At 42.0% G+C, this 13,382-nt stretch overlaps 1 protein-coding gene across 3 annotated transcripts in view; it reads right to left on the reverse strand.

Moving 5' to 3' along the window:
- Window positions 1–256: 256 nt before the first annotated feature.
- The window catches only part of COL4A5 (collagen type IV alpha 5 chain), an 82,783-nt gene continuing 69,657 nt past the window's right edge, over window positions 257–13,382 (reverse strand). For all 3 annotated transcript variants that reach the window (XM_068152048.1, XM_068152049.1, XM_068152047.1), the window contains exons 42-51: window positions 7,770–7,903; window positions 7,293–7,365; window positions 7,074–7,145; window positions 6,604–6,732; window positions 6,271–6,369; window positions 4,794–5,006; window positions 4,272–4,449; window positions 3,641–3,755; window positions 3,147–3,319; window positions 257–1,697 (exon numbers count right to left, since the gene is read on the reverse strand). In XM_068152048.1, coding sequence (XP_068008149.1) covers window positions 1,616–1,697; window positions 3,147–3,319; window positions 3,641–3,755; window positions 4,272–4,449; window positions 4,794–5,006; window positions 6,271–6,369; window positions 6,604–6,732; window positions 7,074–7,145; window positions 7,293–7,365; window positions 7,770–7,903 — 1,268 coding nt within the window. In that variant the 3' untranslated portion in view covers window positions 257–1,615. The remainder of the gene's footprint in view (window positions 1,698–3,146; window positions 3,320–3,640; window positions 3,756–4,271; window positions 4,450–4,793; window positions 5,007–6,270; window positions 6,370–6,603; window positions 6,733–7,073; window positions 7,146–7,292; window positions 7,366–7,769; window positions 7,904–13,382) is intronic.

The raw sequence follows: 13,382 nt of genomic DNA on the forward strand, positions 1-13,382 counted from the left end.
CACTTTAAACTGAAGAACTTGAGTTCCATACTGAGTGGAAAGCTTTTGAAATCAGCACCAATCTCATTGTATAAATCACTGCCACAGGGTCAGGCCCCAGTGCTCTGTCTTTTGTCAAACATGCATAAACCAAGGAGAACCCTGAAACCCTGTGTTTACACTGATAGCTACAAGGTGAGAACAAGCAGCCATTAGCAGATAAATTACTTAACAGTAGTCAATAAACAAATCCACTTCATGAGTATAGAGCAGTATGTTAATTCACAAATTCAGTTGTATTGATAGTTGAGGTTGCAATGTACAACACAAACACGAGTCACTGGCTTTTGTGGGGGCTCTATTTGTACAGAGGGGTAAATGAAACAGCACTGACCAGAGTAGCTGGACAGTCACACACACAGAGTGATCACTTTTCAGCTATTGCACAAGTGGTGACACCAAGACATACATAAGAGGAGGCTTACAAAATGACATCAGAAAGGCTGCATGCACCATCTTTCAAGGCCTTATGTGAACTATACAGACACAAGAGTTGCTGTATACTGTAAATACACTGCGGGTGTGTATAAATTCACATAAGATTAAAAGGTTAATGTGTAAATAGGAAAGTTTCCACCAGCTTTATTCTATTCAGAAAGTTTCTTAGCACGTACACTGTTTTGGATACAATGCATGACACCACTTCAGAGCAGAGGTTTCATGTAAGAATCATCTTAAACGCTTTGGTAACTGGATATGCCCAAGGAACAGGTTTTGTTAAACCAAACTGATTACTAAAATGTGAAGGTGACACTTATTCATGAAAAGGCTACAGAATATGGCTAGTAATTTCATGTATTTTCATGAGATAGAAAACCCCCTTTTCAAGTGGATTTGGATTTCTAAGCACAAATAAATCCACTGCTGGCAAGGTGTACGACATTTAAAACCCGGATCAAAAGGAGTTCAGAATAACTGTGCATTCCCCAAACGCATCAGGTTGGCAACTGAGGAAGGAATGAAATATGAAATGCAAAAGAGGGGTAAAATTCTCTTTGTAATACAGGTTTCATAATAAAATACTGCCATATGTTTTAATTTTAGACATAAGCATTTTTATATCAGAGTCTGGTTTGTTTCTAACTGACTGAGAAGTTTTGGCTATGAAGGTGTTTACATAATATACACATTTCATTACTTACAAAGAGGAATAAGCTTAAAATGTCATATTAAAAACCTGGGATACAGTAGGGTTAGTAGCACCATGAAAAATGTTTCTCAAAACTGCAGTCTTGTTATTTTAAACATACTCAGTGCGTCGTGTTTCTTTATTCTCTTGGTTGATCAAAAAGGTGCCGTTTTGGTACAGGGAGAGAAAGGAAAGGTCATCTCCGGATCCATTGTGAACCTCAAGTGTTCCTTTCTGTTTCCAAGAGGTCAATCCTTTCAGCTTAGTCCTGTTGTCAAACATGTACCAAACAACCCTTGGTTTGGCACACAAGTGAGGTACACTTGAATTTGCATGGTTAAAACAGTTTGGATTTTGTTTCTTTCTGCACAGTAGCACCATTGTTGCAGCTGGAGGACAGTGCATCTTAGGAATTTTCAACTGTTTCATAAAACATTCTCCAAGACGTTACGTCTTCTTCATGCAAACTTGACAGCGACTAATCCGTGTCCTCAAGTCTCCAGCTTTCAGTGTCTCTGACTGAGGTTTGCTGGTTGACAGATGCAAAGGTAAGGTTAGGTTAGCTTTTTCTTTGCTTACAGAACTGATCCTTCAAATTTCTGCTTAATTCATGGTTTAAGATAACACTTAAATACATAAGTGGGGAGTGAATCCTGTATTCGAGAGTCTTCCGTAAGAGTGATCTTTCTGTGTGTCCTTAGCAGCAGGTGAGTGGCTCGACTTTGCCCAGTGTCTCAAGCACACACAACGGGAGCAGATCAGCTCCTCTGGGCTAGGATATGGTGTAGCACAAACACCAAAACAAATGGAAGGTGAACTTTGCACATTTGGGACAGTATTTCTGGGGTCTTTGCAGCTTTTGGGTTTGTCAGTTGAAGGTTACTTTTACAACCCATTAAAAATACTGCTGCAGTGAGAGCTGTATTTAAGTGATGGCTTTACCAATGTATTAATATTCTTAAAGGGTAGGGAGGTGGGAGACTAACAGAACAAGTCTGTGTAATGTATGTCCACAGAGCAAGCCCCAGAGCAACTAAGTTCTGTTTAGGAGAGACAGAAGACAGCAGAGACAGAAAACTCAGAGGTGCATGGTACTTATTAGTAGGCAGCTTTTACCAGTCAGTTACCAGCAAATTACCACTGATCAATACCCTGAAGACTTACAGTGATGGCTATTTAATACACAGTATCATGCTTGTAAGCATTACACAAAACCAAGTTAGGGGCTACTACTGCAGTATAGCACAGTGCACAGTGCCAGCCCTGTACCACACAGCTGCCTTTCTCAGTTTGGTGGCAGTGGGAATATAGCTGAGGTTTTTATCAGTACACAAACAGGGCAGTAGCAATTTATTCTATGAGAGGAGATGATCTTTGAAAGAAAAAACAGTTTTGCTGCTCCAGTTGAGAGGGAAAAAGCTGAGCCTGAAATGTTGCCTGTGGAGAAGCTGAGGACAGAATGTCCACTGGCTTCTTTGCAGCCAAAATGTTATCCTGCTGCAAAATGCTGGATAATGTGCTTGCCATGGAAGGTATGAAACCTTCATGCTAGTCTTTTAAAAACAGACTACAAAGGCTTGTGAAGAGTTCATCTTGCCCTCATACCTGCCACTTGTATGTCTGTGAACTACCTTTTCAAATATCTGAATCTATTGAAAGGCCTGGCAAGAAAAATATAATCAGAATCAGGCTCTCAATACATTAACTACAGTAGGACAACTTTCAGAGAAGGAACTACTGAATCTAAGCATTGACATAGAGAGTATGACTCCTTGCAAAGCAGAATGTGCCCTAGCAAGTATTTACATATTAAAGGCTTACCAAGGAAACACTTGAAAAACTGGTTGTGAGGGGGAAACCAAGCTAAATGATTTCCCTATACCCCTGTAAACAAATCTCTTTTGAACTTCGGAATAGATTCCGTTTCCAAAGCTTTCATTCTGGAATAAAGCAATACCCAGGGAAGAGATTGTCTTACCTGAACATTTCTGACACCTCTACAGTTGCCAGCCAGAAACTGTATGAATTGGCATAGTAATTACAAGTACCGCGACCGTGGCACTCAATAAACGGAGCTGAGCGGAATTCTTCTAAACAGGATCCAGGCGATGCCAAGGCCTGTCCAGAGCCCTCTGCTCCAGCACTGGTGTGCTGGTGTAGGAGTGGAGAAAAGAAACACACAAACAAGGAATTTTACAGTAGGTGCTAAAAATTAAGGAGCACAGCATTCAGCTACTGAAAGAGCTGATGTTCACTCTTGGTTGGGATAGAGCAATGTCAGGCACCTCCGTAAGTGCATTACACTGGGCTCAGTGTAGTGAAAAATCACTGAGTCTTGGCTACCACACTCAGTAACTGCAGGTAGAGGCTTTCCAATGACAACCACTGTAGTTTTTTAACAAAGTCCTAAAGCAGCTAGTTGAGGACAGAAGTGGGTAGTAGCCACTTGTGGAAGTAAGAGGCATTTCTTACCATCATGAAGGAGTAACCAATCCAGAGGGAATCCCAGCCTAGAGGACATGAAGGAATCTGAATGGTCTGACTGTGGACAGCTATCACCATAGCAGGAGCTTCACACACAACACATCTGGACACAGAGAAAGAGATGATACTTTAATCTGAGTATGTTTCATTAAAATTCTTACACAAAAAGGGAGGACAACTAGCCTGGGAGCAGCAGTCCTATTAACCAAGACTTCTACTTGTCACATATTTGCAGTGCAACATATACTTTTATTTCCACCAACAACCATTGGCTAAAATACTGAGGCAGTTCCGCAATAGAAGACTGGAAGCTCAAAGCCCTGAGGTGAGTGCCTTGATCCTGGAGCTAATGGCTGCCATGGGGTCTTGCACTGCTCACTACAGAGCTCCCTCGTTCCAGAAGAGCTCTTACAGCCTTTATCTATCCTATCACTGCTGCACACAGAGCGAGCTTTAAAGACAATGAATACTTTAAAACAAGCTGATCTCCTAGTATCTCCCAGAGCAAAATATGACAGATTGATCTCCTAACACCCAGCCTGCATGTTGGCAACTCAAGGGTAGGACGTGCTATTTATCCAGGTGTTAAGAGAGCGCCCTGGCAGGCTGCTTGTCTCACCGGCTGATGAAGGGCTGGATGCTTTGCCCAGTCAGTGGCTCCATGCTCATAGGCATTGGCTCTGGAGTTGACAGCCAGTAGGAATAGTCATTCCTTGATGCAAAATTACAAACATTGTTGATATTGCAGAACATGAAGGGCATCGTGCTGAAACGTCTAAGACAGCTCCCAGCAGTACCTACAGAGTAAGACACATAAAATGTGACAGCTGAGTTTTCACTTCATTGCTTTTTATAGCAAATCCTTGAGAACAGTAATTGTGTATTCTTCCTCTCCTCCTGTGAGTGCACAGCATGTCCTATCAAGCTGGCACATGTGGGGAAAAAAATTAACTTCTCAAGCTTGGTTTACATTCTTTCATCCTGAATTCTAATGTGCAGCCTCTGGAGGTAGTAGATCTTAGCATGCAGTCCCTGTCCTCATGTAAGAAATCTGAGACTGCCATATCCTCACAGAACCAGAGCATTTGCAGGAGCAGCTAGACCCTCCTTCCCCTTAAAAACAGCATACAGAGTATCTCACCTAGATCCTGGCCATGTGCTCTCTCATTTCCTTGCACGTACAGAAGAGAGAATCCATCGTAAATCCTTGCTGTTCCTTGTGGACACAGTGGTGTATCCCTGGTTTGGCTGTGCCGAGTTATAAGGAATCCATGAGCAACAGAAGCTGTTCCAGGAGGACCAGGTGGGCCTTGTAAGCCATCAGGACCAGGAGGTCCCTGTATTCCTCGTGAACCTGTTTGCACAAGGGAAGCACAAGAGAGGGTATTGATTAATAACATTTCTTGCTCTTTCAGGACTCATGTAGCTCTGAGAGGTATCAGGGTTGTGTGGTTAAGGGGACCTGGCATCTGCTAACATGGTCTACACATGATTTTTTTTTTTTCCATGTAGGCTTGGTTAAATCACTGAGGCTGTCAGAACCAGTTATTTTATAACTGCAACATCCCTGTGCTGTAGGGGTAGGTTAAATATGTTCAGAGCTGTGAGGCACTAAGATAACAACTGCAGCTGACATGACAGACACTGGAATTAGTCCAAATCAGCTTCCCATTTCCAAAACATTCATCTGTGTATGCAGCTTAATAAGATAATGTTCAAACATCTTGCTCAAGATGACAAAATAAATGGTGGAGCCAGAAACAGAAGCTCACTTGTTACCAGGGCAAGCACTCACTTGCTCTGATAACGTGAGCTGAAGCCCTCCAAGATGAAGAGAAAAGCTGCAGTCAGTTCTGGGGTAGGTTACAAAATGTGGAGCAACCTTGAATGAGAGCAAGAATGAGTCACATGTCTCAGAAAGGTACCAGAAAAGGCATTTGTTCTTGAACAGCAAGAATATCAGGAAATACAACTACAAATATTTAGACTGGGTTATTCCACAGTCGTCATTATTTACATTTTTTCACTGAAATAATGCTAACAGATTTCACAGAGCTATGCAGAGAAAAGGGGAAAAAGGCATTCTGGATCTTTGTACTGTTTTAACTGTTTCCATTCAAACACTTCCTCAGAAGTTACAATATCTAGCTACTCAATATGTATCATCATCTTTAGAAAAGCATCCCCTGCCCAGCCTGATCTGTCAAATCCTAAGGCAGTAATTCTAAACACCAGCTGCATGGTGGCCTGATCGCTGCCTTGGCTGAAATCCTTTCCTTTATGAAATTAATGATTCCTATGCAAAATGAAAATTAGTTTACTCATTTCTCTTCTGTTTCTTTGTTATCTCCTGTGCATCATCTGTGCTGCAAAGGGGATGCCAGGAAGCTTAAGATCAAGCATTCAACAGTATTCAGCAGTGACCAGCAACGTGATGGCTCCAGGAATATTCCAAACCAGAGCTGTTCAGCTGCTTGTAATATCTTTGCATTAAGGAAATTCTAAAATTGTGATTTCATTATTGTTCCCATGAAGCAAAGATCTCATTTCAAAGATCAGCACATAAACAAGAGAGCATCTCTGTTTTCCCCTGGTTCCTCATAGGTTAAACACCATACCTGGCTGGCCTGGAAGACCTCTTTCTCCTTTGCGTCCTGCTGGGCCATCAAAACCTGGTAGTCCATCTCGCCCTGGGTCACCAGGAAGACCAATTGGGCCTACAACAGACAAATGCATAACTCAAATCTTTGCATTTTCTGGGACCCATCTGTTGTTCCTTCATGACACATTAGGCAAGAACAGGCCATTAAAGCAGCTGTGTCTGGCAGAACTCTACATTTATATCTATTAGCACTTGCTGAATTCAGTAACTTGTCCATGTAGCCTCTGCCACATGCCTCAAGTTACATCCTGCAGCCAGCTACCCTTCTTGGCCATATTTATGATCATACCTGGCAATCCCTGTGGCCCTGGCAGTCCAGGTGGCCCTTTTGACCCTGGCTGTCCTGGAGAACCTGGGGGACCAGGGTCACCTTTGACAACAATGCTTCGTCCAATGGTACCTGGCAAACCTGGTGGGCCTGAGAGAAAGCAGCTCAGTATTAGATAATCCAAGGTGGAAGAGAGCATGAGAAAGTTTCTCTTAGCCTTTATTACAAAGTCAAAAGCCAAGAACTCTTATCAATGCAAAAAAATCCACACATGTATACACAAGGCAAAGAAGTGCTCTTGGTGACACCCCTCCCTTCCAAAGGGCAGCTCTTGCAGTGGTGAGTCCTTGTAGACTGAACACAGAGTCTAAAAGACAGTGAGATTGCTTGTAGGGGGTAAGAGCTAACTGAGTAACAAACTCAGTTTCTGTGTAACAAACTCTACTGGCAGGCAGCAAAAGTAACAGTAACACAACCCAGGAGTCCCCTACCTGGTGGGCCTGGCAGCCCTTGACTGCCTGTGAGGCCAGCAGGTCCTGCAGGTCCAGTGGGACCCTTCATACCTGAAACATCAAATTCACACAGTTACACAGTGAAACAACCTTCTGCCTTACAAAGCTGCTGCAGGAATGACCGAAGTCAGGCTCCTTTTCTCCCCGAGTTCATGCTACTGTGTCTGGAGGTTTTCACTTGAAATTCTAGTCAAATACCTGGGAATCCTGGAACACCTGGAACACCGGGGTCACCCTTCATTCCATTCAGACCTGGACGACCAGGATCCCCCTGAACAGAAAGGTTTCATGTTAGTCACTCATCTCCTTAGGAGTTTCAGAAAAAATGACAGGAAAGGTGTCTGGGTGACAAATAATCCCACTCTGGGTCTTCACAGTAGTGCTTTGAAGGAGTGAGGCCAGGCATTCTGCTCACTGTTGGAGAGGGGGCTGTCAGCACTGTGCCATGGAATGTGCATCAACAGCTCCACCTCCCCTGGGAATCCTGGGGACATCCTGCCCAGATACTGGGGAACAATGAATGGTAAGACCCTTTGACTTGCTGCAAGACAGGATGTTAGCTACCACATTTAGGCTTTTACTTTACTACAATAAACTGCATATTCCACCCAAATATACTCCATTTTTATTGCATCTAAAAATAAAGCAGGAGGAAAACTCCATTTTTTGTCCTACCTGGCGTCCAGGTGGTCCTTGATCTCCCTTTTGCCCTGTCAGGCCAGGTGGGCCAGGTTGACCTGGGTTCCCTTTTTCCCCTTTAAGTCCTCCACTGCCTGGTGGCCCTCGTGGACCTTCTGGGCCTGGTGGACCTTAACGTTGCAGAACAAATACACATAGATCAGTATATATCAACCATTCTCCCCAAGCTTGTTCCTTCAGTGGGGGGAGGGGGGAGAGGGAAGAAAAAGATAATTTGGCTTGACTGCCCAGCTCTATTTCAAGGCTGAATTGAGGATAAACTAAAAGGAAGATAAATGGAAGGAATATTTGTGCTACCCAAATCAGGAAGGAAGGCTCCTTACTAGCTGATGAGACGCAGGTCTGTCCAGAAGAAAGTGCAGCTCATCTGCCTTAGAAGTTTATCAGTGACCAAACTGGTGTCTTTAGTAGGAGCCAAGAAACCCAAAATTGGATGGTACAAATATAACCCCTGCTGACCTGCATTACACTCAGCATCTCCCAAGTGCTGTCTTAGACTGAATTCCTTTAGAAGCCAATCTCAACAACATAAAATATTGCTGCTTTCTTTGCTTTGGGGATTTGACACTCCTGTTGAGGAGCCCAGTGTATACTGACTGCTGAGCAGCAGGAAGCTCATCATTCTCTCTTGCCTCAGTAATAATCCAAGGTGCAGAAACCTCCTTACGTTGAAGGACTTTCCCTCCAACTGGTTTGTCTGTCTTTAGTAGAATTACACTGTGTAAATTCAATAGAGGAACTGGGCTGGTCTTTAATTATTTTCTCCATGCTAAACCATCTAAACAGAAGGTAATTGATGTTAATTTGTGGCAAAACAAACTGTAAGCAAGTGCAGCAACAGTTAATAACATTTTACAAGTTAGATCTCATAATTGGATTAACAAAAGGATCTCTTTGCAGGGCAGTGCTGTGACATTCTCCCCTGTGGGACAACAAATTTAATAACATTTATCAGTGTGCTGGGTTTTCAATTCTTCTGCAGCCTTGAATAATTAAACATCTCCTCTGACACCCTCATAGTCTCTCTGCAGTGTATGCATTTGATGAACTGTATTTCTGCATGCAAATCTGAATATAGCATTCCTTCAAAAACGTTCTTTTTGAAGCCAACAGCAGTTTTCTACCAGATTTCACACGTATCCTGCAGCAGGTTCAGCTACAGAAAACATCCCATCATGCAAGGATTTTTTGGGGGCTCATTTTGCTCTTCTGCACTGGTCTAGTACTGTACACATGCAAAATAATACCAGGTTACCACCTGAGGCATGCTAATCAAACACGTAGGATCTGCAGGGTAACCACAGTCCTGCAGAAGACAATGGCAGAATGACAGGAAAACATCCATTTCTCTTACATCAAGTGCAACGCAGTAAAATAAAGTGACCAAGTTAAGAGTCTAACCTGGAGGACCTGGAAGGATCAGAGTTCACCAAAGCCCAATGATCGATGTTAGAAGGGTCAGACATCACACAGTACAAAACAAGATTACTAGTTAGAAATAGTACAGATGACAGCAAATACACTACACAACAACCCATTTCACCAGCATATTTTGTATATACAGTATAATCCACATGCATGCATAAAACCATACATGAATACACAAGGGTATGTATTTTCAGATACAAGTTATTCTGGTGACTAGGCTCTACTAAAACTAATTTGACACTTCACATAACAGCAAGTTTAAAGCTTTACCAAAGAATGTGTTACTGCTTTAATATTACAGCTGAGGCCTGCAACTGGTTAGTCCTACTCACAGTGGGGGGTTGCACTGTTTAACCATTTCACTGACAATATTCAGCATCGCAGGGCTTGGAGCTTGGCAAATATGCAGGACAACTTACTCTGGAGCAAAATTCTGCTTTGGGTAGGGGGAAGTGTGATTAACTGAAGGACTTATCACCTCTAATCAGGTATGAGCCTCAGCCATCTTGAATACAAGTCTAGGTCTGAAAAGTAGGCTTATACCCTCTTTGGAATGCTAAGCAGGACTGGCATCGTGTATCATCAAGGCTGCAAATGCTATAAGCAAAGACACAGCAGAACTTAAAGACATAGAATTTGTTGTCTTGTGGGCATTAGTTTTTCTTGATAAAAATACCCCAATCTACTAGTTTACTGGTTTGAGGATATTATGGAGAATGGCATGTGGTGACATCCTTAGAAAAATCACTTCAATGTCCTCTTTTCAAAAGGTAAGCTGGTTGTCCCTACCATGCTCCTCAATTAATACATATTTGAGCTCCTGTGCCACTTGCGTCTTTCTTGTCAGTGAAATGATTGAAATCTATCAATGTATCATCATGCAGTTTGCTGCTAAAAACTACAATAAATACACATCAGGTTTACCTCAGTGCACTCTTTCTGACATACGTGGTAAATTACTTTAAATACTAGCGATAATACAGTTGTTAAAGATAATGACATGGACATTTCATTGTGACTGTTAAGTACTTATAAACTCTATTTCACCATTAGGTAAGTTTTGCTATGATTAATAAATCTGTCCTCTACTTGTTGACTATGGGATTCTGGCTGAGCAGAGTCACAGGGTGCAACAAAACATGAAGCAATGGGTAAGTTCCTCCCAGCACACCCATGATGGTTGTCCTTACTCAGTGTGGTTACTGCTTGTGTGACCACCGTTTAATGAAAAGGTAAGGCCACATTCACTGTTTTACATGCAGCATAAAGCTAGGACCCAGACGTCAGGGGCTACCACATTTGCTACCTCATAGTACTTAGGACAGGACACTGCAAACTAACATGTTTGTAGTGAATTTTCACTGAATTTTCTTTGTTTGCTTCCTGAAGGTCATCATAGCAAAACCTAAAGACATCATGATTATTAAGGAGATACACCAAGTCATTTTCAGTCTAGACACAGATGTTAAATATTGATAAACTAAAATTATGATAAGCCTGTGAAAATAGCCATGTTGTTACCAGTCCTGCTCCACTGCCCTATCATTAGGGAGAGGAGGACTGTATTCTTCATTTTCATTAAATGCATGTGAAAGGAAGGGCTTTCCTCATTTCCTCTTGATGTGCTGGTGAAGCAAAGCAATGGGAATGTGGATTTCTCTGTGCTGCAGAGTTACAGTGCTCTACACTGGGAAAGTAAAGCCTCACTCTTATGCTGTATAAATTTCCCAACAGACACTGTTGGTATAAAAGAAGCATCTAATTTATTTAAGTCACTTGAGAGTGTTCAAAATCAACAGTAGCAGGTGTTACAAAAATGAATACTGTCACTCGCCCAAGCTGCAACACACAATTGCACAGCAAAGGCATGGGAGGACAAAGCAATATGCTCTCAAAAAGATGAAACCCAGTGTATATTGTGTACAGCTGCACCGAGAATAAAGATGCTAACACAAGATTCAGACTTGGGGACACTTTATAACAGCCTTGCAAGTCTGGACCAAGTGATCTCTCACCATGGGGAGCACAAATCTATGTCCTTTCTATGCCAGTCCTACGACAACAGAGAGTCTGAAAGGCAACTCTAAGCTTTTCTTTCCTACCACAAATTAAAAGGTATGTTTAAGAAATGACTTGGCATATCTACATTTAGACACTACAAAAGTATATACAGTCATTTTCATGCAAAGTTATTATGTTGGAGTTAAGGGGCTAACCTGAGGGACCTGGGAGTAGGGGGTCAGAGTTCACCAAGGTCATCATTAGGACAAGGGGAAAAACATCAAAATTGTTAGAAATATCAACAAGCTAACATATTCAACTAAACCTTTCTTTTTAGATTTAGCTCAATATTCCTTTACATACAGTATGCAAAACACCAAACTATTATTATTCATAGCAATGAAAACAGACATGTGGAGTAACAGCAAGCTTTTGTTGCCCTGGAAATTGGCTTAGTTTTATAATCAGTTAATATATCTGTTCCAACACCAGATACTAGCATTTGCTTTAAGGGAAACTCAGCTTTAGTCAGAGAGCTACATCATGTTTGACTTCATCACTTACTAATCTTAGAATACATCTAGAAGTCAACAACAAACACTGTACTCATACAGCTTCTGGTTTTATTTCTGTCCCTTCTAAAGGGGTAATTTGACAGCCACACAGCTGCTTTTATGACTAACTGCCTTATGTTGAAATGTTACAGAATCAGCATTCCAACAACAGACTGTTATCACTTGAAACAAAAGGCCGGAGTGCTGATTGTACCAGAACTGCAATAATAGTTTGGTTTATCCACATTAGTTCAGGCATAACTGAGCAAACCAAATGCTTCACTTTATACATTGCATGCAACAAAAATGGAAATAAGAGAGAGAAAGAGAGAGAGAACATGGCTGAGCAAAACCTCACTGGTTGTTTACCCCTCACCAATGTTCATAAAACTGCAAAAAATGAGTCCCACCACTGCTCTACCTCCCAGCTGACTCCAGTCAGTAAGCACCTGATTTATACAGCAAAGTGGGAACAGGAGGAGAAGCTTCATCAAAACACCAGTGCTACAACACAGCACAGAATCTCAGCTGATAGCTTTATTACACATCAGGAGCTGCTTAGCTGGGTGAAAGTCTATAATCTTATGGACCAATCACTTGTACTCTTAAAGACCAGGCAGTTTCCCATGCCAAAACCAACTGCTGTACTACTCTACACGCAGAAAAATTATCTTTATAAGATTCTGAGATCTAGGATGTCTTAGGCCTTTATTTGGGCATGCTTAAATTACAAACCCCAAGTCCAGCATCTCATTGTCTCTTACTCCTTCACTTCTCCTCCCACTTGCCCCCGCTGCAACTCTAACCACAGTGAGCAGAGCTGAGGTTACTTGGCCCATGTTTCTACCTGCCAGTAAGCAACTAGGCAGAGGCAGCCAAGGCCACATGGAAAGTGGAAAGCATATTAGGAATAACAACTTACTGTAGGAATGCTCTACTGACTGGTCAGAGCCCTGTGCACAGCAAGGAGTAATTTCCTCCAGGAAAAAAGAGGAAGGCAGGCATTCCTCCTTCCACTAACCAAATAGGAAACCAGGAAGAAATTGTGATTGTCTGTGAATTATCAACCCAGAGCTCTGCATGAGAGAAAAGCTGCTTCTGCCATTAAGAAAAATAAAATATTACTTGACTCCAGTTCTAGTGAAAATACTTTGATAAATGCCCATTCTAAAAATGTTTTTCATTGGGATCGCCTCCTCTTGTGTCAGAAGACTCCAGATACAGCAAAAAAAGCTTGAGCCAGAGCTGTGACAGTTTCATTTAAGAAAGGTTTTTCAAGAGCAGTTCTATGACACAAAATACAAATCCAGTTCTAATACATGCCAGGGAGTTGCTCAGCAATGTTACCTCAGTATAGTGGTTTTTTCATTCCCAGAAATTAGTTGGTGCAGGAACAAAATGCAAACAGAACTGAAAAGATGAACACGGCATGATGGTGCACTGAGTCCACGGGAGCCACGTGACAATGGAGCAATGACTGATGTTACATGACAGAAGACGGAGAGGCAGATATCCAATTTGATCATGCTGTGAATTTGATTTCATGACTCTTAAAATGATGGGGTTTGTTACTTTTGGCTTTTTGTGCATGGTGACATTTGCTGAT

The sequence above is a fragment of the Melanerpes formicivorus genome, unplaced genomic scaffold (assembly GCF_026170545.1).
Source record: "Melanerpes formicivorus ecotype bairdi unplaced genomic scaffold, bMelFor1.0.p_v2 SCAF_22, whole genome shotgun sequence".
In the NCBI taxonomy this organism is placed as follows: domain Eukaryota; kingdom Metazoa; phylum Chordata; class Aves; order Piciformes; family Picidae; genus Melanerpes; species Melanerpes formicivorus.